The 24,198-nt window shown below is 37.6% G+C and overlaps 1 protein-coding gene across 4 annotated transcripts; it reads left to right on the top strand.

The window, feature by feature from the left end:
* The first annotated feature begins 318 nt into the window (after positions 1 to 318).
* On the top strand, positions 319 to 22,983 carry LOC136676273 (poly [ADP-ribose] polymerase tankyrase-1-like). Of its 4 annotated transcripts, none has more exons than XM_066653137.1 (28): positions 319 to 797; positions 2,469 to 2,693; positions 5,152 to 5,247; positions 5,338 to 5,374; positions 6,085 to 6,160; positions 8,044 to 8,064; positions 11,506 to 11,600; positions 11,768 to 11,834; positions 12,191 to 12,377; positions 12,665 to 12,783; positions 12,880 to 12,971; positions 13,391 to 13,469; positions 13,733 to 13,904; positions 14,041 to 14,120; positions 14,346 to 14,491; positions 15,035 to 15,200; positions 15,756 to 15,975; positions 16,248 to 16,357; positions 16,487 to 16,675; positions 17,156 to 17,393; positions 17,693 to 17,772; positions 18,524 to 18,644; positions 18,874 to 18,971; positions 19,237 to 19,311; positions 19,568 to 19,673; positions 20,520 to 20,706; positions 21,120 to 21,276; positions 21,732 to 22,983. In XM_066653137.1, the coding sequence occupies exons 1-28, from the start codon at positions 440 to 442 to the stop codon at positions 21,816 to 21,818; spliced, it is 3,684 nt and encodes a 1,227-aa protein (XP_066509234.1). In that variant the 5' UTR covers positions 319 to 439; the 3' UTR covers positions 21,819 to 22,983. The 4 variants fall into 4 exon arrangements, with proteins under 4 accessions (XP_066509234.1, XP_066509233.1, XP_066509236.1 ...); XM_066653136.1 differs by having other exon boundaries at positions 17,690 to 17,772; positions 21,732 to 22,982; XM_066653139.1 differs by lacking the exon at positions 8,044 to 8,064.
* The last annotated feature ends 1,215 nt before the right edge of the window (positions 22,984 to 24,198 follow it).

Here is a 24,198-nt window from a genome sequence, read left to right as displayed (position 1 = left end):
ACTGAGCTTTATATGACACAAATAAAACCCACTTAGATTTATTTTACTGGAAGATGGGCTTAGGACATTAAATACACACACACATATATATATATATATATATATATATATATATATATATATATATATATATATACACACACTCTCTCTCTCTCTCTCACACACACACACACACACACTCTGTCTGTGTGAGTGAGTGAAAGAGAGAGAGAGAGAGAGAGAGAGAGATCCACTGTACTGACTGTATTGTAGTGTACCGTGTGTATGAAAAAGGACTGTAAGCGGAAGCCCGCCTCTCTCTAAACGGATGTGTGTGTGTTTTGTGTTGTTGAAGGTGTGTGTATGATTGTATTGGTTGTGTGTATGTAGGGGTTAGAAGTGTAAAGCTGTAAGAGGGTGTATGTAAGTGTGTATGTGAGTTTACGTGTGTCTGTGTGTAATGGCGGTGTCGCGGCGCTCCTCTCAGCAGCACTGCGGCGGAGGGCTCCAGTCTCCTCCGCGGCTTTGCGCCGTGTCTTCGCCGCCTCCGGATGCTGCCGAGGCGTCCGCGGTAGCGCTAAGCCCCACCGAGGCTTCTCCGGAACGCCCGGGCTCCAATTCAGGCAGTGGGGCTGCGGGTGGCAGCAGCCCTTCCTCCGCAGCCCCGAGCCCGGCAGCGCTCAGCGGCGAGCTCCGGGATCTGTTCGAGGCCTGCAGGAACGGAGACGTTTCACGGGTCAAACGGCTCGTAGACACCGCTAACGTGAACGCCAAGGACCTGGCGGGGAGGAAATCAACTCCGCTGCACTTCGCTGCGGGTAAAACACACTCACGGTTCAGTTATCGATTAAAAAATACGATCGATCATCGCGGAGCTTTAAGTAAACAACACGGACACGGAGCTAACGCAAGCTACTCAGCTAAACACGACGGCACTAATGTTCACAAACAAATACCACTGTTAAACATCTATGAATATTTAAAACTCATTAGTACATGGGTAAACTTATGAGTGATTAATGTAAACAGCCCTGATTTATTACAAATTTTAATAGCTAAAGATCAGTGATCAATGCCTGTTATCACTGTTATGGTTGGTAAACAGATGTGATTTGTAACAGAAAATAGTTACAGTAACAGATGTTAAATATTCATAAACAAATATCTAATATTGATCATTAAATATCTTATTGATCAATGAGTGATCGTTTATTAAAAACATTTGCGATATATAAAAATTAAGAGAATTATAGATAAAGCTGTATTCAAAAAAGTAACGGCCATAAATATGTGAATTTTCTTGTTAGGGTCTGTAAGACATGTTCTTGTTTGATTTTTGGCTGTGAGTGAAACTCAGATGATTGTTGCTGTTTATTTGTATGTCCTCAGGTTATTTTAGGCAGATATTTGCTGAATCAGAATGCATAATTGATTGTTGTTAATGAATCTGTGTGTGTCTATTTTCTCACCCTGTTTTGGGAGTAATAATTATATTTATATGTATGTATGTATATATGTGTGTGTGTGTGTGTGTGTGTGTATATATATATATATATATATATCTTAATATTTTCATTATCTGAACAGATCATTATTACTCTAAGTATTTGTGTGTATTTTCTCTTTAGATTAATTTAGACTGAAAATCTCAGTGTTTCCGAATGTACTTTTCTGAGTGTAATTACTTCTGATGTGTGTGTATGTGCAATATCTGTAGAGATATGGTTGATCAATAATTATGGTAGGTAAACTGCTGTGGTTGATCAAAACTGATAGCAAGTCAGATATTAATGATCAATAACATTGACAGCTATATAGATGGTACTGTTAAAGGAAACCAGCTGAGACAGATCTAAAATTATGATAGACTGGGTATTACATTTGAATAATTGTTAGTTTAACATCTATGATTTTTCAAGAATTGAGAGATGTGATTTATTAAGAAAAATGGCTGTGATTGATCAAAGTAAACACGATTGTTTTAAAAAAAACAGGTCAGTACCTGTGATTAATCAGTAACTGTTATATGTTATTTTTCCTCAGGTTTTAGAAGGAGGATTTTTTTCTTTGTTAATTCATGCACGCTTAATAAAGTATGCATATCATTATTTTTGATATGGGTGTGTTTTATTGTCAGAGTTTAAGAGGAACATTTGTTCTTAGTTAAATGACACTTATACAATATTGCTGATGTATGTGTACTTCTGTCTACAATTTTGTCAGGTTTTGGTGGAAGATTGTTCTTGGGTCTCTGTATTTCAGTGTAAAGATCAATAATGTATGTGTTTGTGTATGTATTCTTCTCAGGTTTTGAGAGGAAGACTTGTGCTTGGTTACTTAAGCTGTCATTTTGCATGTGTTTACAAATGTTTTCAGATCGTTAGTGGTGATGTGTTTTATTGCCTCAGGTTTTGGGAGGGAGATTTGTCTCAACGTGAGTAGGTCATTGTGATTGATTTGTGTATTTGTATGTGTTTTCTCCTTGTCAGGTTTTGGGAGGAAGGATGTTGTGGAACACCTGCTGCAGACTGGAGCGAGTGTCCACTCTCGGGATGATGGGGGTCTCATCCCTCTGCATAACGCCTGTTCTTTTGGCCATGCTGAGGTGGTTAGTTTGCTCTTGTGTCAGGGAGCAGATCCCAATGCTCGTGACAACTGGAACTACACCCCACTACATGAGGCAGCAATCAAGGGCAAGATTGACGTCTGTATCGGTGAGGAACGCAGCAATTTTAATGAGTTATTGTATCACATTTCTCCAACCTTATATATTTACAGCATTATTACAGGATTACTTTAAAAACAGTATTTATTTTAGGTCCAGCGTATACACCGGTCATCCACAAAATTAAGATATTAACACTTGGTATCTCATTATACTGGCTCTGTCAAAAGATGGGATTTATTAGTCAGCAAATGAACAGTCAGATATTTAAGTAGGCATGTGTGAAGCAGAAAACATAGGCAAATCTAAGGATCTGAGAGACTTTGACCTACGTTACATTGTGAAAATCATCTGTTGGTCTGAGCATCTTCATCTTCTGCCAGGTCTTCTGGAATGTTGCTGATATGTAGTGGTTAGTGGTTACCTACTGTTTTGGAGATGCTCTGACCAAAAGGTTTTGACTATCACGTTTGGCTGTTGTCAGTGTCATTCAGCCTGATATCCTGATATCTAGCACCCAACACAAGCTTTAAGGAATGAATTTTCACTTGTTTTCTAATAAATATCCCACTCCAAAATACTATGTCTTTACAGCTATGTTTTTAATTTTATTTGTTCTGCTGCTTTATCCTGACAAAACCTCAAGCCACACAGTCTTCGAAAACACTCTGAACTCCTATTTATAATATGTTTTGTTGACTTTCTAAATGAAGATACAAAAAACTCTCTTCTGTGAGTCACATTTTTGCAAATATTAATGTGATACCAATGTGCAAAAACATTTAATACTTCAGTTTTACTTAAAGTTAATAACACGTGGAACAGATGTCGCATTATATGTTTATGCATTTTTAAACTATGCAATGAATAGAAAACATGAATTTCAATTTTCCATAAAAAAAGGCCACATATAAGTGTACCATCTGCAGAGGAGGTATTCAGTTCTTGTCAGTCAGACGACCAATAAAACATCTACATTTGACCATGAATTTGTATACTACTGTATAGGCTTTTGTGGAATATTAAATTTGCATTTTAAGGCAGAAAGGTTGGAAGTAAATATGTCAGAGATGTGTTTAATGCCTCTGTGCTCACACTCTGCTGATACAGCACACAAGCACACACACAGAACAAAGAAAAAGAGAGAGAGAACACTCCCATTTACACAAGCACTTTTAGTCAGGACACAGTGACTACATGTGGATGGGTCTACTGTGAAGGTGAAATTTACTGTTAAAATTAAAATATTTGAAATAAAATTGGGATGTTGATGAAAATTAAAAACAAAACACAATGATACGTATGAAACATATAGTATGAAGACAATATTTCAAATGTGAAAGCCAGTAAAAACATTTTAAAAAAGTGTTTTAACAACACTCTAAATGTTTGAGAATTGAGGAGACCAATTGCTATAAGTTTGAAAATGAAATATTTTCAGATTTTAGCTTGTTATAGGATTTCAGCTGCTCCAAAGTATTTGTGTTTGAGTGATTTTGATTTTATAATGCATCAGTTGTTTTCAGTGGGTGATAGGTCTGCACTGTTCTAGCACCTGGAGTATTTTACTAAGGATCCATGCTATTCTAATCCATGCAGAATGTGTACTGGTGTTTTATTACTACAAGATTCCTGCAAGACAGGGAACAATGTTTTCTGAATGGGAGCTTGTCGCTCAGCGTATATTGTTCATCATTGACGGTGCCGTCACAGATTTGAAAGACCATGTCTTTCATGTGCACTAATGCACCCCCATACCATTGCAGATGCTGGCTTTTGAACTGTGTGCATATAACAACCTGGTTGGTCCCCTGTCTTTAACTCAGAGGTTCTAAAGAAGAGAAGATAAATATCTAAATAGAATTTCTGATTTTGATTGGTCAGACTTTTGGTTAAGACCTGCCTCATCACTAAACCAGCATTGGTATTTCTGTTAGTATTTTAAGTGTAAATATATTCAGGTATTTACATACATACAGTAAGGAAAAAATTAAAATTGGTATGCTTAACTATTCTGTTTCTCAGGTAGGGTTAGGTAGTACTGGTAGACAGAAAAAGTGGATTAAAAAAATTGAAAATAATTGGCCTGATGAATGCAGATGCTTTTCTGGATTATGTTTATTAATGTTTTATTCTTTGCATTTCAGAGTTTTAGCTTGCATTTGTGGATGCAGTGACAAACTTTGTTGTCTGTGATACTCTCTTTAAATTTAATCAGGTCTCTAACCTGTTGCCAATGAACCTGATTTGTTTTATATTTGTTTGACCTTTATCTGTCAAAGCTTGTTTGGAATGAGTTACTGGCATCAAATTAACAATCGGCAAGTGTTTTTTCAACATTTGAAGGATTGTCTTTGTATTATTTGCAATTAAATATAGGGTTTAATTGATGATTGTACATCATTGAGTTTTTTTTTTTTTACATTTTGCACAGCTTACCAAGTTTTCTGGAAATGGGCTTGTAAAAGTCGCAGTTAATTAAATGTAATTGTCCACATGTGTTTCAGTGCTGCTCCAGCATGGTGCTGACCCCAACATTAGAAACACAGATGGGAAGTCTGCTCTGGACCTTGCAGACCCCTCTGCCAAAAGCGTGCTCACCGGTACACACACACATACAAATATTACATTACTCACATTACTCAAAATTACATTTTCTTATTCACTGTTGATTTGTGTATTTCTGTCTGCAGGTGAATATAAGAAGGATGAGCTCCTTGAAGCAGCTAGGTGAGTGTATCCTGTACATGTTACATGGAAAATTTCCACCCAAAATGTTACTACTATTAAAAATATGTCTTACAATAGTGTTTATACTATTGTAAATATTGTTAAAATTACATCACCCTACACACAGGAGAAATTTCCCTTTTTACCCAGAACATCTATTAGCTTGACCCCCTGCACAGTTTTAATAAGAGATTACATGATACCACTTGTTTTCCATAATGATTTTGATGGGTATTTTAAAGCCTTGAGTTTTGGCCAATCATTAAATGCCCCTAAGTTTTAAAGTAGCATCTAAAACAATCTAAAAAGCATGTGTGATGCTGCCACTACTGAAATCACAGGAAGAAATACACAGCTACCAACATCACATGACACAGTGTGTGTGCTATTTCAGAGAATATTAGTTATAGTATAAATCACATTCGTTGTTTTATTTATCACATTTTCTCATATGAACTTCTTACCTGTACCTGACCTTCAGGTTTAGGGTTTATTGAGATCTTGTAATACTTTTGATATTGTATTATAAGTTTTGTATTTTAAATGCCTTTGGCTCCTAAATGCCTTAAATATGTTATATTTTATGTCAGAAATAGAAGATTTTAAGGAATGACACCTACAACCTGCAACTAAGGCTTAGATTCATCATTGTCACATTTTGAATAAATGTGTTGCTGTATCCAATGGTGTCTATGTGTGTGTTGTGTCAGGAGTGGGAATGAGGACAAGCTGATGGCTCTGCTAACACCACTCAATGTTAATTGTCACGCCAGTGATGGACGCAAGGTAAATATATGTATTGTTATGGTTATTATTGAAATGTTTTGTTATGGTTATTATTATCTGTACCAGACTGCCACATATGATTAGAGCTAATTGACTACGATTGCTGTTTTAAAGGTGAATTTGTCCTGAAAGAATTCCCCCCATAATTCAGCGTTAAACTATAAACAATGTGATGGAGAGTGTTTAGTGGTTAAATGGCTGATTGTAGGGAAACTAAAGTTTTTACCTTACAAATTTTTTGAATCTCCTAATTCCACATGAATATAGTTAATCAAAATCTTCTCAAAAACTTCTCTGTGAGAATGACATCTGATGGTATTTATTATGTGTTAGTATTTTATATAGTTATTGCCTGTTGTTTACATAAATGTTAGTTCCCTCGGCAGATATTTAGTGCAGTCTGATTCTCTAATGTTTCCCAGACCAAGCACTGGTCAATCCCCAGGTGCCCTGCTTTTACGTATTTATTTGTTTATTAATTTCTATTTAAATTGCTGTTTTGTTTTTTGTGGTGACCCAGTTCTGATGTAATGAGCTCAGCCTGGAGGGATGCTTAAAGCTTGCTTTGTTATTTAGGTTTTAGGCCGTCTCCTCTGTTCCCCTGCAGTAAATTTGTCCTCTTCTGGTTTCTTCACATTCTTTGCACTTTAGACACGGGATAATTTTTCCCTTAGTCTGTGTGTATTATTGTTATTTTGCTGTGCATTCAGTATGCTTTGCTAGTATGTTTAAATATCGTTACATAATTGCATTATTTATATACTTACTTGACACATCAATTATAAACAATATGTTTGTGGCATCTTTCAATCCTTCTCATGCTCCGCACATCAGCTGCAGTCTGCACTCTGGGGAGAATTTGGTTTTAAAAAATGATACACTCAGCAGTACTACAGGGAGCTCTGGGGATAAATCAAAGAGCAGCAAACTGACCAAACCTGTGTGTGAGGGCTCTGTTTCTCTCTGAGTTTGTATGTCTTTGTGTTTGTGATGACTGTTTCGCTTAGAGTGGGTCTGTGAGGGCTTTTATTTCTCTTTGGATATGTGTGTGTTGGGGCTCTTCGTGTGTGTGTGTGTGTGTGAGGGCTCTTTTAGTCTCTCAGTGTGTATGTGTGTATAAGAAGTCCTCCTCTCAGAGTATGCATTAGGGCTCTTTTCCTGTGTGTGTGTGTGTGTGTGTGTGTGTGTGTGTGTGTGTGTGTGTGTGAGTGAGAGGGCTCTTTTCCTGTCCGAGGTTGTGTATGAGTGCTCTTTTCCTGTCAGAGCTTGTGTGAGAGGACTCTTGCTGCCTGAGTGTGTGTGAGTGCTCTGTTCCACTGTGTGTGTGTAGTGTAAGCATTCCTCCTCTCTGAGTGTACGTGTTAAGGTTATTTTCCTGTGTGTGATGCCTTTTTCCTCTCTGAAAATTTATGTGAAAGCTCTCTCCAAGTGCCTGTTAGGACTCTTACACTCTCTCTCTGTGTCTCTCTGAAGGAATGTGTATCTGTATGTATGTGGGCTGATATTTTCCGACAGCCTTCACTTTCTGTGACCTTCTAGACTCTGACTGCCACTCTCCTGATGCATGATGGGAATGTGTTTGTGTTAATAGAGAATACACAATCTCTATTGTAGAGTGGTAGACTGGTATTTCAGACTGAATGACTATTTTAAAATAGAGAGTTTAAGGTGAATATAGAGGGTTTAAGGTGAATATAGAGGGTTTAAGGTGAATATAGAGGGTTTAAGGTGAATATAGAGGGTTTAAGGTGAAACAGTGAGTTACTATGAGTTAGTACCTCATGACTGTTTTTTTAATCCTCTAAAAGATGAGCATGTTAGATTTTAGGCCTAATTTTTTATGTTTTGCTTTTTTTTATATATTTGTTTCTGGCGTCTTTCAGTCTACTTCACAAAAAATGCTGGTAAGTTTTGTTTTGAAGTTACAAACAATATGTTTAATTTGCATATAATTTCTGTCCCTAAAATCCATTCATAAACATGCACATTAATTGCACTGGAATTGTTATGGGGTATTTTTTTGGGGTGTATTTGTTTGTTTTTTGTTTGTGCTGTGCACAATCCATCTCCACCCACACAGCTGCTCAAGTCTGAATGACATGCAATGAGGCTTATCCATAAGTTTTCATTTTGTTTTTGGTTTGTTTGTCTGTTTATTGTTGTTTATGCAAATCACCTGCTGTTTGCTAGAGCCCATCCTGCTGCACGCTCTTCACCTAAGCCCTGCCCACAACTAAGATCAATATTTCTCTCCTTTTACTGGATCAGTTTGGTTAGTTGAAATAAAGCATGACATCCTGCACTGGATTGTTTATAATTATTCACAACCTCACACACCTGGATCTGTGTGTTTTTGTTGTTTTTTTTGTAAGTTTTGTGTTTGTGTTATGTGTTATTGCACTGAAGACTCTAAGTAGTGGATGTTTTCTAACACTTATTTTAAGTTTGTAGTATACTGTAATGTAATAGGTTATTCTGAGCAATACAGCATGTATCCCTATATAGGATTCACAGTAGACGTCTGAAATGTATGGTGTCCTGCCTATAAAAATAAATTTGTTTTAAGCTGACTGTGTTAATTAGAGAACTGATCAGAAATGTATTTGTAGTTTGGTTCCCTTGGTCTGGACCAAACAAAAATGTATACTTTTTAGTCCTAGTTTGATTAGCTTTCATATTTACAAAATATACAAAAAGAAAATTAAAAAAAGAAAAAGTGACGCATCACGCACGTGTCAGGCAACGTTTTAGAGTTTAGAGTAACTTTTTTGTCATCAGATCAATGCACCATACTGGGTTTATTGGGGTTGTGTGTATCCTGTTTGTTTTCAAAGCACTCTTTGGTTTGTTTAGATGGCTTTGAATTGAATTGTGTTCATACATGAAAAAAAAAGTACTGATGTTTGTTTAGAAAAAGACTGCTCAGGTGGTCGTAGTTCATTAGTTTGGCACGTTCAAGACTTCGAAAGACGTGTTCACACACACTCAAAAAACTGAATTAGCAGAGCAGTCAGATCAGGGTTCATTTAAATCAAACAAAAACTGACAAGTATGAACACACATTAACTGGACATTGTCTCACATATTGACATGCTGTATGAGGCCCGTTATAATATAGCGCTTCAATTGGGATCTATGTAAATATATCTTGACTTGGTGTAAGTATCCATGTAGGCTGGATGTCATCTCATATATTTCTCTAATCTGACTGTAACACTCCTGGCTCTAATCTCACTCTAATCAAACACGCTCAGATTAAATTTGACTCTAATACACCTGACTGTAATCTGGCTCTAATCTAACACACCTGGCTCTGACTCTAACATACCTGACTGTAATCTGGCTCTGAGTCTAACACACCTGGCTCTGATTCTAACACACCTGACTGTAATTTGGCTTTGACTCTAACACACCTGGCTCTGATTCTAACACACGTGACTGTAATCTGGCTCTAATCTAACACACCTGGCTCTGATTCTAACACACCTGACAGTAATCTGGCTCTAATCTAACACACCTGGCTCTGACTCGAACACACCTGACTGTAATCTGGCTCTAATCTAACACACCTGGCTCTGACTCGAACACACCTGACTGTAATCTGGCTCTGATTCTAACACACCTGACTGTAATCTGGCTCTGATTCTAACACACCTGGCTCTGACTTGAACACACCTCACTGTAACCTGGCTCTGACTCTAACACACCTGACTGTAATCTGGCTCTGATTCTAACACACCTGACTGTAATCTGGCCCTAATCTAACACACCTCACTGTAATCTGGCCCTAATCTAACACACCTGACTCTGACTTGAACACACCTCACTGTGACCTGGCTCTGACTGTAACACACCTGATTGTAATCTGGCTCGAATCTAATGCACCTTGCTCTAACTCTAACACACCTGACTGTACTTTGGCTTTAATCTAACACAACTTGCTCTAATCTAACACCACCTGGCTCTCATGTAACACACCTGACTCAAATGGGGCTTTAATCTAATATGTCTTAAACAAAGCTGGGGCTAATCTAACATACATGCCAACAATCTAAATTACCCAGCTCAAAGAGGCTTTAATCTAACACACCTTGCACCAAGCTGACACTAATCTCACACCCACAACTCTGATCTAATGCACCTGACTGTAATCTGTCTTTAAGAGAACACACAATGAGCTTAATCTGACTCCTCTGTGGTGGGTGATGTCCAGGTGTATGAGGTGTGCTGGATAAAGACAGTAACAGTGAATAGATTCAGGATCTGATGATGGTGATCTTAATGAGAGTTTTGATTTGAAAGTAATTTTTGAGTTTGGAATAAAATTGAATCTGCACTGAGCATTCTTATCATCCACCAATTTTCCAATTTACTGCTGTATCACTGATTTATTTTTCCCTTTTTTGATATGAAGGAGCATGATTCATCATTCAGTCATTGCATGGCAGTTGTATTGTCTAATAGTGATTAACTCTGCTATATGCATTGGTTTTGGGGTATGTTTGTGATAAGAATATAATGTATAAATTTAGAAGATATTAATGTAGATTGGGATGTATATTGAGCCGCTGAAAACTGTGACTCTAAAATTCATGACTCTAAATTGTTTTATATAAGTAAATTAATTTTAATTTTTTCATTTTTATGTTGAAGACTTTTCAGTACCACTTTAAAATATGACTATAGTTATAAAGGTTTTTAAAGTGTTTTAAAACCTTGTTTATTACGTCATTAATTAGGTTGTAAACATCTTAGAAGTCATTAGTAATCATATGTAACACAGAGACAGCAAGTGCAACAGTGACCTCTGATAGTGTCAGAGAAGTTACTGAAAATTTGTATGACAAAGAATAAGCTCAGACCTGAGAATATGAATTTAGTTATTTCTTGTTAGGGTACGCACCACATTATCAATAATGTATAAAAAGACACTCTGTTGGTGCGTAATTTATTGATTGGTTAAACTTATTAACAAATATGTACTGAAGCTGACAGGGTTAAAGCCGAATGATGGAGAAAACAAAGTAAGGTTTAATAGTGTAAATCTATCTGTTATAGCTGATGATAAATGACTATTAATGTATTACAGCATAATTAATAACGTCTTACCTTTTTTATAAACTTATCATTTATAACCTTTTTATAAGTGTGGTCTAATTCTAAAGTGGTACTGAATTTTCTTACCTGTTTTTCTTTTGTCAATTCATTAGATTTTCAAATTAAAGTTTAGGCTCGGTTCTAGGAGTTAAGTGGCAGGGCTACTCCAGTGATTTTAATTACATTACAGTGTTATGTGTATTGCATTGGTTGTATATTCAGCATATGTGTTTGTCTGTGTTTTTCAGTCAACTCCCCTGCACCTGGCAGCTGGTTATAACCGAGTTCGTATCGTCCAGCTGCTGCTGCAGTATGGAGCGGACGTCCATGCCAAAGACAAAGGGTAAACCATTCATTCTCTCTCTCTCAAAAAAACCTAAGCCAAATACCATGTCTGCATAATGTTGTTATATTTAAGTACCTTGAGATTTATTATTCCCAGAGATTTTTACTTTTAAAAACTGACCCTATGACTGTTAACATTAAACCTTTTTTTTTTCTGTCTCTCAGTGGTCTGGTCCCTCTTCATAACGCTTGTTCTTACGGTCACTATGAGGTCACTGAACTCCTGCTAAAGGTCAGAAAATTTTATTAGTGCAATATTTGTTTGAATATGATTCTGTAGGAAACTATTCAGTACAACAATAAGTTGATTCTAATCATTATTGTATTGAAGTTCAGACTTGCTTTTAATAATCCTTTGGACAGAGTAATGTAACTGGAATAAATGTACAACTAGACATAACAGAAATAACAAAGCAAAATATGGCATATATTTTTATGGATTGATTGTAAATATAGTATTTTAACTAAGATTCAGGGCATGGCACATGAAACGTTATTAGCATTCTGAAATGGATTCTTCAACAGTCTGATTGTAATTAACTTTTTATTTTTGTACACCTCTGCTGATGTTTGTGTGTGTGTTCTCAGCATGGAGCCTGTGTGAATGCAATGGACCTGTGGCAGTTCACTCCTCTTCATGAAGCAGCAAGTAAGAACAGAGTGGAGGTGTGTTCTTTATTACTGAGTCACGGAGCTGATCCCAACCTCCTGAACTGCCACAGCAAGAGCTCCATAGATCTTGCCCCTACGCCCGAACTCAGAGAAAAGCTCACCTGTGAGTTAAATACACACACACACACACACACACACACACCTGTTAAAGCAAGAGATTCATATACCTCACTCCTACACCTGAACTCAGAGACAAACTCAACTGTAAGTTTTTCATTCACACACTTGTCACACCAAGAGATCCATAGACCTCACCCCTACTTCTGAACTGGAGGGAATCCAGTTCACACCCACACACGCACGTAATATATGTATGACATCTGTTTATCTTTCTCTTTCTCTTCCATTCTCTGTTTTCTCTCTCTCTCTCTCTTTTGTTCTTTCTTTTAGATGAGTTTAAGGGTCACTCATTGCTGCAGGCAGCGAGGGAGGGTGACGTGGCTAAAGTGAAGAAAACTCAACAGGAGATCATTAGCTTCAAACACCCACATTCTCACGACAGTGCTCTGGTACACACACACACACACACACACACACACACATGTAACTGGATCGTCTAAGCCTGACACAGTCTGACATAGCCATCAATATTTGTGTGTTTACAGCACTGCGCAGTGGCGTCTCCCCACCCCAAACGCAAACAGGTCACTGAACTGCTTCTAAGAAAAGGAGCAAACATCCATGACAAAAACAAAGAGTGAGTCTCTCTCTCTCTCTCTCTCTCTCGTGCACACACATAAAAACTTTTCAAGAACCTGATGCATCACCAGAACACAAATAAAAAGCTACAAAATGTTTATTATAGTGTTTTATCATTTGGTTATCATAAGGAGAAAAAGCTTAAATGTGTGGGTCCCTTTGGTCGCTTGCTTAACCATTCTGCTTATGATTTAAAGGCATTAATGAAATTAGTTTGAAGTGTGCCTCAGAAAAATTGAGCATTTTGCCCTATCCATTTATCCCAACAAGAATGGAGACATCCTAACCTTATGGCAAAGCAAAGGGTTAGGGCTATGTGGTAGGGGCAAGGGCTAAAACGGGTTGTGCATTAGACTCTGGTTTCATCACTTTTTCTTTTTCCTACAATTCTGTTTTTTTTTTTCTCCCCCTCTGCAGTTTTATGACTCCATTTCATGTTGCTGCTGAACGAGCTCATAATGATGTTCTGGAGGTTCTGCAGAAACACGGAGCAAAGGTGTGGATACACATACAAACATACAGCATTCATTTATTCATTCATTCATTGTCTGTAACTGTTTATCCAGTCCAAGGTCCAGAGCCTACTCTGAATATCACACATACATTCACAGCCCTAAAAACAAGAAATTACATTGTTGGAATATATTCATATAATCATTTTTAACACACTCTTTTGGAACAAATGCTTACAGAAGTGAAACATCACTTCAGAATTATTTTTATTTAAATAAAACTCTAATCAAAACTCTCCTTTTGCAGGTCAATGCAGTGGACACTCTGGGTCAGACAGCCCTCCATAGAGCCGCTCTCTCCGGACACATTCAGACCTGTCGCTTGCTGCTGAGTTATGGTGCAGACCCGTCAATTGTCTCCCTGCAGGGTTTCACAGCCGCTCAGATGGGCAACGAGGCTGTCCAGCAAATACTCAGTGGTCAGACTAATATAAAATTATAAATACTTTAATACTGCCACAGATACTCCGTGTTTAGAATAACACACTGTTAAATACAGATTTTGTGCTCTGTGATGTTTGAAGTGTTTATGTGGTTTCTGTTGTGTTCCTTCAGAGAACGTTCCGACTCGGAACTCAGACGTGGATTACCGCTTCTTGGAGGCAGCCAAAGCTGGAGATCTGGACACAGTCAAGGTGAGAGACATGTGGGACATGACGTGTGTGTACCAGGAATATTTCACATTGTGGAGACCAAAACATGTTTACATACATTTTTAACTAAATCGGTTAAAAGTCCCTAAAAAGGACTGCTACAAATTTGTACCGAACAAATACCCATTAACAACCTGTGCCCTCATTGGCAATTACTGTGTGTTTGATTTATGTTAAAATTACAAAACCTCTGTGTGTTTCCTGCAGCAACTGTGTTCTCCTCAGAACGTCAACTGCAGGGATTTAGAGGGACGCCATTCCACGCCGCTGCACTTCGCAGCAGGTTATAACAGAGTTGCAGTGGTGGAATATCTACTGCATCATGGAGCTGACGTCCACGCCAAGGACAAGGGGTATATTTTTCATCATCAGTGTCATCATTATCATCATCATAGTGATGTTGGTCTCTCAATAAAATCATTTATTAGTTAATAGATCAGTGATTGAAATTTTTTAACGTAGTGTTCTGTGCAGCCACTTGCAATATTTCTCACTGTAAATTATCAATAGCAGAATGGACAGTATATTTAACATTCAGTATTGTTACTTCTGTATTATTTTGATTTAAATCATGTAGATTATTTAATAGGCAAATAATAACAATAAAATATATATTGTAATAAATGCAAGAATTTCTGCCTAGCACTAACTCTTCTACTAATGTACTCCACTCAAGAATAGAACAAACTGTGAACTTGAGTAGAAAAATTAATAATAATGCTCATTCAGGAACTGAATAGCAAAATCATTGCATCAAAATTGCCTTGATGTTATGGATGTCAGCTATATTTAAGAAATGATTACACCAGTAGGTGTTCATTTAATGGCTGGGGTTATATCTTAACATTTTTTGGTTCCTACTGACTAATCTTTCTCTCTCTCTCTCTCTCTCTCAGGGGTCTCGTTCCTCTCCATAATGCCTGTTCATATGGTCATTACGAAGTTGCTGAGTTGTTGGTGAGACATGGAGCATCAGTGAACGTCGCTGATCTGTGGAAATTCACTCCTCTCCATGAGGCAGCAGCTAAAGGCAAATATGAGATCTGCAAACTCCTGCTAAAGGTACTTGGAACTAATCTAATCTACAAACTTTTTTTTTACCTTTCTCTTTCAAATTCATCATTTAAAGATCCATCTGGTTTTATACAACAGTTAAACAGCACAAGTCATATCTCCCCCTGCTCTTTCTGGGGCATACACTATGTTTATACTTGTCATGACAAATGCTGAATTTCTCAAGCATGCTCAGCATATGGTGGATATGCTTAGTGCTGGAGAAACATTGACCAGCTGCTTGCTTGCTTGTTTGTTTATTTATTTATTACAAAGGCAAGAATTAGTCCTGTTTGAAAAAATATGTTTAGATATTTTGTGCATCATGAAACTCTTTGTATCTTTTGATAATTTATAATTTGATGACATACTGCCACCTGTACCCCCCCTTAGTGTTTTACAATCTTTCAGATTGAGAGTGTGGATAATGTGAACATTACAGAGTGCATATAAATGCTGACTATTAATTAACTAATAATTATATCTCTAACATGTGCCTTAGAGTGTGGGTAGCCTGGGACAGATGCTAATGCCTGCTGTGTGTGTGTGTGCTTGTTTGTGCAGCATGGCGCTGACCCATCTAAGAAAAACCGAGATGGAAACATGGCCTTGGACATGGTGAAGGATGGAGACACAGACATTCAGGACCTTCTCAGAGGAGATGCAGCTCTGCTGGATGCTGCTAAGAAGGGTTGCCTTGCTCGAGTTCAGAAACTCTGCAGCTCAGACAACATCAACTGCCGGGACACACAGGGCAGGAACTCCACACCTTTACACCTCGCAGGTATATGCACACATACACCAGATAGCCCAGACTATACACACACACGCACATGTATACTTTAGTAATTTCTCCTCTGGGCTTGTTGTTTGAGCTGCAGTAGTCTTGTTAACTGCAGTTTAAAAACATGTGGTTGATCTTGTGCTGCCTTCTCTCTCCCAGCTTCATCATTGTGGGAAACCTAGATAACTTGGACATAGCCAATTACTAAATTCTAAAAAATAAAAATATATTAGCTTTATTCACAAATAATTGTGTGTGTGTGTGTGTCACAGCTGGCTACAATAACCTGGAGGTGGCTGAGTATCTTCTGGAGCACGGGGCGGATGTAAATGCTCAGGATAAAGGAGGATTGATCCCTCTGCATAATGCTGCATCCTATGGGGTGAGAATCACCAGAGAACTGTAGTGAAATCTAGAAAACTAGACTTATATTTAAACATATGAGCTGTATATAAAACTTACCCATTAATATTTCACTCAGAAAATAATGTCTCCCTCTTTCTGTCTGCAGCATGTGGATATTGCAGCTCTGCTGATAAAGTATAACACGTGTGTGAATGCAACGGATAAGTGGGCATTCACTCCGCTGCATGAGGCCGCTCAGAAAGGCCGGACGCAGCTATGTGCACTGCTGCTAGCACACGGCGCTGACCCTACCATGAAGAATCAGGAAGGACAGACTGCTCTTGACCTGGCCACGGTATAGTCACACATTAATACTATGCTAACTCTGAACCATGTTATGTTAACATGATCATGCAAGTATATTATCCTTATATTATCCTTATATTCTACTCTAATAGAGGTAACAATTTGCCTGTACTATTGCATGTATGTAGTATGCTGTTCATTGACACACACACCTATTTTAAATATGGTTGCCTCCAATATAGAGGATCTGTAGTGAAAACATTGGTCCATTGCTTACAGAGTAATTTGATTCTTATTTTTATGTAGGATGCACTTCATAGAAAAAACAATGTAATCATTAATGTTTTTGTAAATGTTGTAATTCAGTTCTGTTTGTAAATAATGGGTAGATAGGGATAAGTGGAATAGTCCCCAGGTTTACTAGTACTGTACTGTGTTAACGTTTGCCTATTCTGTACTACAACTTAACCCTGCAGTCCTAGGGAGTATTGTTATGTTTATCTCTATCCTGTCCCACGCTGGTCTTCAGGCTGATGATATCCGAGCTTTGCTGATGGATGCCATGCCACCAGATGCTCTTCCCAGCTGCTTTAAACCACAGGCCACAGTCCTGAGCTCCACACTGATCTCTCCAGCTTCCACGCCTTCCTGCCTCTCCGCAGCATCCAGTATCGACAACCTGTCAGCCCCCAGTGACTCTGGGGCCAGCTCAGGGGCTACAGGACCTGCAGATGGGGCGACAGGATCAGAGAGGAAAGAGGGAGAAGGTGAGAGACCTAAACAGAGACATTCAGAGAAAGAGAGAGGGAGGATTCAGTGGCCAGTTCAGGAGCCATAGGACCTGCAGACAGGGAAACTGAATTAGAGAGGAAGACGTTTGAGAGACTGAAAGGAAGTGGGTTAGCGAGAAGGAGGAAAAAGAGAGAAGGTGAGGGTCAGATAAGGGGCAGCAAAAAGAAAGTGTGTGTGTGAGAGAGAGAGAGAGAGAGAGAGGGAAAAGATGGTGAGATATGTAGGGATGTTTGTGTTTTATATGTGTGTGTGTTTTTTTTCTTCTCTGCAGTAGCTGGCTTAGATATGAACATCACTCAGTTCTTGAAGAGTCTGGGTCTGGAACATCTCAGAGACATCTTTGAGCGAGAGCAGGTGAAACTTGTCTCCTCCATTTGATTTATTTATTTATTTTTTAGAACATAAATAATTTCAGTTTAGCTGTTTAAAAATAGCATGATACGATGTACAGATACCACAGTTGCAGCAACGATGTATAATTAACATGCACCATGCACTTAACTGTTGTTTTAAAGCAAAAAAAAAAGAGCAGTGTTATAACAGGCCACGATTATCTTTTTTTTTTTTTCCTCTAATTCTTTCAAAGTAGGTCAGTTTAGCTGCTCCCAACATGTTTACTATCATCCTTCCCAAAGCAGTTGGTTCCAGATTATTCCATTGTGTCCCAGACATCTTACTTTGTCATGTTACTGTCAATAATATTCTTTCTTTGGTCTCATTTTGTTTATTTATTGCTATTATATTTTATTCGTTTAATTTTATTTTATTATATTATCTATTCTTCCAGTGAAATTCCTTTATCTACACTTTTTTATTTATTTATTTATTTTTTTTTTCTTATTCAAATTACTCCCTGATTTTAGTAATTTGTTTTGTCTTTCATTATGTTCTGATCTTGTATTTTTAAATTCTTTTTTTAATCAGTTATATTTGCTTGCTAGATTTTGCATGTCCGTTGTGTGTTTTGTTTTCTCTTTCTCTTTTAATTCTGTATTGTAAAGCATTTTGGGCTGTATTTTTAATGTATGAAAGGTGCTAAATAAAAAATATATATATATATTATTAGTATTATATTTAATGTACTCTTAACATTCTCTCTCTGTAGATCACTCTGGATGTGTTGGCAGATATGGGACATGAGGAATTAAAAGAAATTGGTATAAATGCTTACGGACACAGACACAAACTCATTAAAGGAATCGAGAGGCTGCTGGGGGGACAGCAAGGTGAGGCTAATATTAGCATTCTTTCTGATTATTAATGATGTAATTGTGTCTGTGTTTATTCTCACCTGGAAAATAAAGAATTCACTAAACTGTATTTCTGTAAAGCTAAGTTTTACCTTCACGTTCAACCCCTCACATTGTCCATCAGTCTCCAATGTTACTGGTGACAGATGTGGTGGAGTTTCACATGTCTTGTGCTCACTCTCTCTAACTCTTATGTGTGTTTTAGGAGGGAACCCTTACCTTGCGTTCCACTGCACAGCTCAGGGCACCGTTCTTATTGATCTGCCACCTGACGACAAGGAGTTCCAGTCTGTTGAGGAGGAGGTAAACTGTCAAACAAACAATTTCAAAATAGTCACTGAAATACTGTTTCTGCTTCTGTCCTATTCGGGTTGGAGAGGTTAAATAAAATGAAAATCAGTAAAAATCCATGTAAATTTTCTTAATTCCTAGACAGCGCTATGAAGTTTTTCTAAAAGGAACTGATTGTTTTTGTTTTTTTTTCAGTGAAAAAGTCTTAAGTTGGGTTAGTGTCTGTGGATGATACATATTTCATGTGTTTGTATATGTATGTGTGTGTGTGTTCCAGATGCAAAGTACAATTCGTGAGCACAGAGATGGTGGGAACGCAGGAGGAGTGTTCAACAGATACAACGTAATCAAGGTGAACACAATTTCGTTAGCTTTAGAATTAAAGCACAATTGATAGATCAGTCTGTCAGTAATACAAGCTGCTAATGTGGGGATAATTACTGACCCTTTTGGTTGAAGCGTCACCAGGATTTTAGCCATCCGTCTTTCAAAGACAGGGTGAAACATGGAGCTGTGACATCATGGAATAGCCTAAAATAAATCCCAATGTATAACTACAAGCATTTATACAGAAGAACTTATCTGTGTGTGTTTTTGTGTGCACACAGATTCAGAAGGTGGTGAATAAGAAGCTACGGGAGCGATACACACACCGTCAGAAGGAGATAGCTGACGAGAACCACAATCATCACAATGAACGCATGCTCTTTCATGGTAAAGATCCATCATAATAATTTATCTTTATTAATATAACATTCTTAGAGTGGTTTAGAGAGGAATATCAGTAGACACCTGCAAAGATTAAAGGGCAATGAACCCTGAGCAGTGTCCAAATGGCTCTGGTTAGATATAATCTTAACTTGTTATTTGAATTTTCTGTTCCAGTATAAATATGGGAGTATGAGATGCTAACGATTTGAAAAACAACACTTAATCTTCATTCTCTTCATTTAATGCACACAATCCACAGAGTACATTTATCCTTTTTGCATAAATGAAAAACTGTTCAGGAGAAAATTAGCCAACTCTGGGTCTGCCTTGTAGTCTTGCTGGGCTCTAGGCTGCCTCCATCTTGCAAATACATCACCAGTATTTCCTCTCATTTTATTCTGTCTTTGGTAATAGAGCTTCTTTTTTTTTTTTTTTTTTTTTTTTTAGATGAATTATGAGTTGTTTTTTTTATATCCAGTAGAATCTACTGTTATCTCAGTTCACTTACTCTTTTCCTTGGCTGTAGCAGACTGCGTTTGTGTCTGCTACTGTGTTTCATACCTCACAACCTGGACTGTGGAAACAGTACTATGGATTGGGTGGCGGGTGGGATCATCGGCCAAAATATTCCAAAATGGCACTCCTCAAAGAACAATATACCAGTTGCAGCACTACTGTCACAGATGCCAGTGCTTCAAATTAACATTTTTCCTAAATTCCTAAATGTTCTCAAATTTAGAAAAAATAAATTTACTACATGTTGCTTGTTTAATTATTAATTCTTCTTTCCATATAATTAAAATTGCTGTTCTGCTGTAATGTAATTGTTTGATGGTGTGTGTTGTTTAGGTTCACCATTTATAAACGCCATCATTCACAAAGGCTTTGATGAGCGTCATGCGTATATCGGAGGGATGTTTGGGGCAGGAATATATTTTGCTGAAAATTCCTCCAAAAGTAATCAGTATGTTTATGGAATCGGGGGAGGAACCGGGTGCCCAGCCCATAAAGACCGCTCCTGCTACCTCTGCCACAGGTGAGTGTGCCCCCTCTGTTCAGCTGTGAACAACTGTTTTTAATGACGCTGATGATTGTATTTGAGAATGGAACTTTGTGTGTGTTGCCAAACTGGACTGTGAAGTTGGTTTTAGTCTTAGTAGATGTACAACTGTTATAGAATATTGTACAGTTATATTCCTTAAATAAAGGGACTGAATGTGTAGCCTTGAGGTTTTCACCACGGTGACAGTTTTTCTGAGAGCTCAGAGAAGAGTGACCACTAGGGCACTGGAGAAAAAGGTGTATGTAATCGAAAAATACTATTAATACTATTTTAATAATTTTGTTCCATTTAAAAATGACCTGTGAAGCCAAACTTTTGAACAGTAATATGTGATGTAAACCTGTGCTCTGGATGGTAATTGTGTGATTTTGTGTGTGTGTATGTAGGCAGATGCTATTCTGCAGGGTAACCCTGGGAAAGTCCTTCCTCCAGTTCAGTGCAATGAAAATGGCTCATGCTCCCCCGGGTCATCACTCTGTTATCGGGAGACCCAGCGTTAATGGCCTTGCATATGCTGAATATGTCATCTACAGAGGAGAACAGGTACATACACACACACACACATGCTGAAAGACACATACTACACACTAGTCAGTACAGAGTACTACAGAAATTATTAAGTCCAGAATTTTGAACCGAGCATTGTACTACAAGTAACAACACAGTTAGATATTGTGTAATAGATATTACAATGGGCCCCACCATCCCAGACCACTCAGTCCCTGAAAACGTTGCTAATAATGTTTGACAGCAACAGTGTAAAAACAAGCTAAATTTGCTGCTTAATTGGCTCTTTAAACAATAGCCATTCACTTCATTATTAGCTTCAGTTAGCTAATGCTAATATAGTTGTAAACATTTGAGTGTATCAGATGTAAACATACTGAAAGGTGAAAACTGAACAAATTCCTGTTTACTTCCTTTTATTTCAGAGGAAATGGGTGAGCTGCTGTGCACAAGTCTTTATTTGTATAATAATTGTTTTTCATGTTTTTCAGGCCTATCCAGAGTATCTCATCACGTATCAGATCGCAAAGCCAGAAAGTACCCCCCAGACAGCCCAAGGAGCTGAGCAGAAATCATAGTGAATCTGTGTCTCTCCTCTTTCTCACACTCTACTACTTCTATCCCCCCCTTCCTCTTTCATTGTCTCCCTCTGAATCGTATTGCCCTCTCTCTCTTTCTCTCTTCCTCTCTCTCCTATCTCCCCCCTTCCTTTTCTTTTTGCCTGTATTTTTCTCTCTGTCTGACACTTATCCCCTTCTCCATCCCTCTCTCTCTCTCTCACTAAAACATTCTTGTGACTATTGCACAAAAGGAAATGTGAACTGTACGTTGACTGTTGTCTTACCCATGGATTTGCCCATGTCTATATTATGACTTTGCACTTTTTAAAGTGAGTTATTTAAGTTATTTGAGGAGCAGTTGGATTGTGAGGTGTGTTGTACAGGCCACGAAGAGGAACCATGTAAAACACATTATGATTAACCAAGCTATTGGAGTTTATTTTAAAATGAGAAGTCTTTTGTTTTTGACTCGATTCATTTATTTTAAATAAACCTGGTAAGAACATAAACTTTGCTCCAATCCACAACTTATTTATTCACTGCTTTAAAGAACACATTTATTAATGTAATTTGGTATTTATTCAGCCTTTTATTAATGTCTGCAATTAAGCATTTGGTGTATATTTACTGGCATCTGTAACAGTTTTGTTGTTTAAAAAAATAACTTGATTAATCCATGATGTGTGGTTTTGTTTTGTTTTTTTGTTTTTTTTGGTTTTGTTTGTTTTTTTGTTTTGTTTTTTTTTTTGAAAGAAAGACTTGTTCAATTTTAAGGGGGCCTCTGAATGATTAGAACTGAAAAATAAAAGTGTGATGTGCACTACAGCAGTATAGCTCTGCCCATTTAGCCTACCTCTGTTTAGTCCCATCCATATTAACACAGCTTTAAGCAATTTACCAAGTGATTTTAGTGCCACCATATCAACCTACAACAGTTTAGCCTTGTCCAATCATATTTAAGTGGCAGCAGTGTTGTTTTTGGTGTTTTTCGTTTTGTAGCTGTGTTACTGGAGTGTGGGAAGATGTGGGTAACTTGTGGTTAAGCGATTAGACATTGTGCTGTTCTTGGCTGTAGTGAAGCAAATGGTTCACTTCAGCTATTCAAAAAATCAGATCCACACAAAGTGTGAAGTAGTGCCTTAAGTTAGGGCTTGCAATTAATTGAAATAGACATTCCAAACTTCTACTCCACATAATCTTGTCTATATTGATTATATCAATTATGTGTGTTCATGTACTGTACCTTAAAACCCCTATCTGCCGCATGGAAGCAACCTAAATGTAGAGGCTACAGCAGCTAGTACCAAAGAAAAACAGTGTCTCTGCTTTGGATGTGCTGTGTTTTGACTATAATTAAGATGACACTGAACAAAAAGAGGTCCAATGTAAACGCTGAAAAAAAAACAGTTTCAGTGACCAAAGCACAATCACACACAAAGCAAGAGAGGAACAAGCTCCCAGCGACATTAGAAAAAATATCCCAGATTTAATACTGGAGCATATTTGCAGTACAAGCCTCGTCACTTAAATATGAGGGTCAAAAATACAAGAACAAAATAATCGTTCATTAATGTAATCGGGTAAAATGTACAATTAATTGTGATATTGATTTGTGATCATATCGTCCAGGACTAGCTTAAGTTTATTTATTATTATTTTTTACTCATTTACACTCATTTCTAGACCAGACAGCAACCACAGCAACAAAAATATCAAAGGCTGAAGCAATGTTGGAAAATGCTCATTTAGAATTATTAGACTTTGGTATATAAACAAAATAAAATAATGCGATAAAAAATATGGTACAATAAGACTATACTGGAGACAAGTTGTCCAGGCAGGTTGGAGAGTTTGGTTGAGTCCTGCTCTACGATGATGATTATTGATGGCTGGATAAGTGAGGTTAGGGAAAACAGAGGACTGTCAGTAAGGGTTTGACAACATTACACAGGGTAGTAGCTGTAGGCTGTGTGTGGCAGTAAAAAGGGGAGCCGAGTTCTTGTGGAACAAAACTGGGAATGCCCAAGCATGTCCTGTTATAAACAAACAACTTTTGTAAAGTCTCTATTAACAGTTTTATATTCTGTATTAAGAAATGTGAAATGAAATAAGATGGTGTGGAGATGAACCTGAGGTCATCATACCCAGTGCAGAGAGACAGACAGAGTGGTGTAAATCCCCCTATAAACTGCGGAGCAGTGGAACTGCGTTCTCTGGAGTGATGGAGCTTAGGTTAGAAACATTAAAACAGAAACATTAAGTACGTAATTAAAACTTTTGTGTAATTCACAGTACATTACATAGTACACACAGCAGCAATATTCTCATCCTTGAACTTTTGACTTATTAACATCCACAAACCACACACTTCACATAAATATCTGGAGATAGCCGTGGT

This window comes from Hoplias malabaricus, chromosome X2 (assembly GCF_029633855.1).
Source record: "Hoplias malabaricus isolate fHopMal1 chromosome X2, fHopMal1.hap1, whole genome shotgun sequence".
Lineage (NCBI taxonomy): Eukaryota > Metazoa > Chordata > Actinopteri > Characiformes > Erythrinidae > Hoplias > Hoplias malabaricus.
Note: the sequence above shows the minus strand (reverse complement) of the source record. Positions and strands in the feature narration are given on the sequence as shown.

Coding starts and splice junctions, on each gene's coding strand:
- LOC136676273 (XM_066653136.1), top strand. CDS start 440: ATGGCGGTGTCGCGGCGCTCCTCTCAGCAGCACTGCGGCGGAGGGCTC. Junction 6,161..8,043: donor ACGCCAGTGATGGACGCAAG/GTAAATATATGT, acceptor GGCGTCTTTCAG/TCTACTTCACAAAAAATGCT. Junction 17,773..18,523: donor ACATCTTTGAGCGAGAGCAG/GTGAAACTTGTC, acceptor CTCTCTCTGTAG/ATCACTCTGGATGTGTTGGC.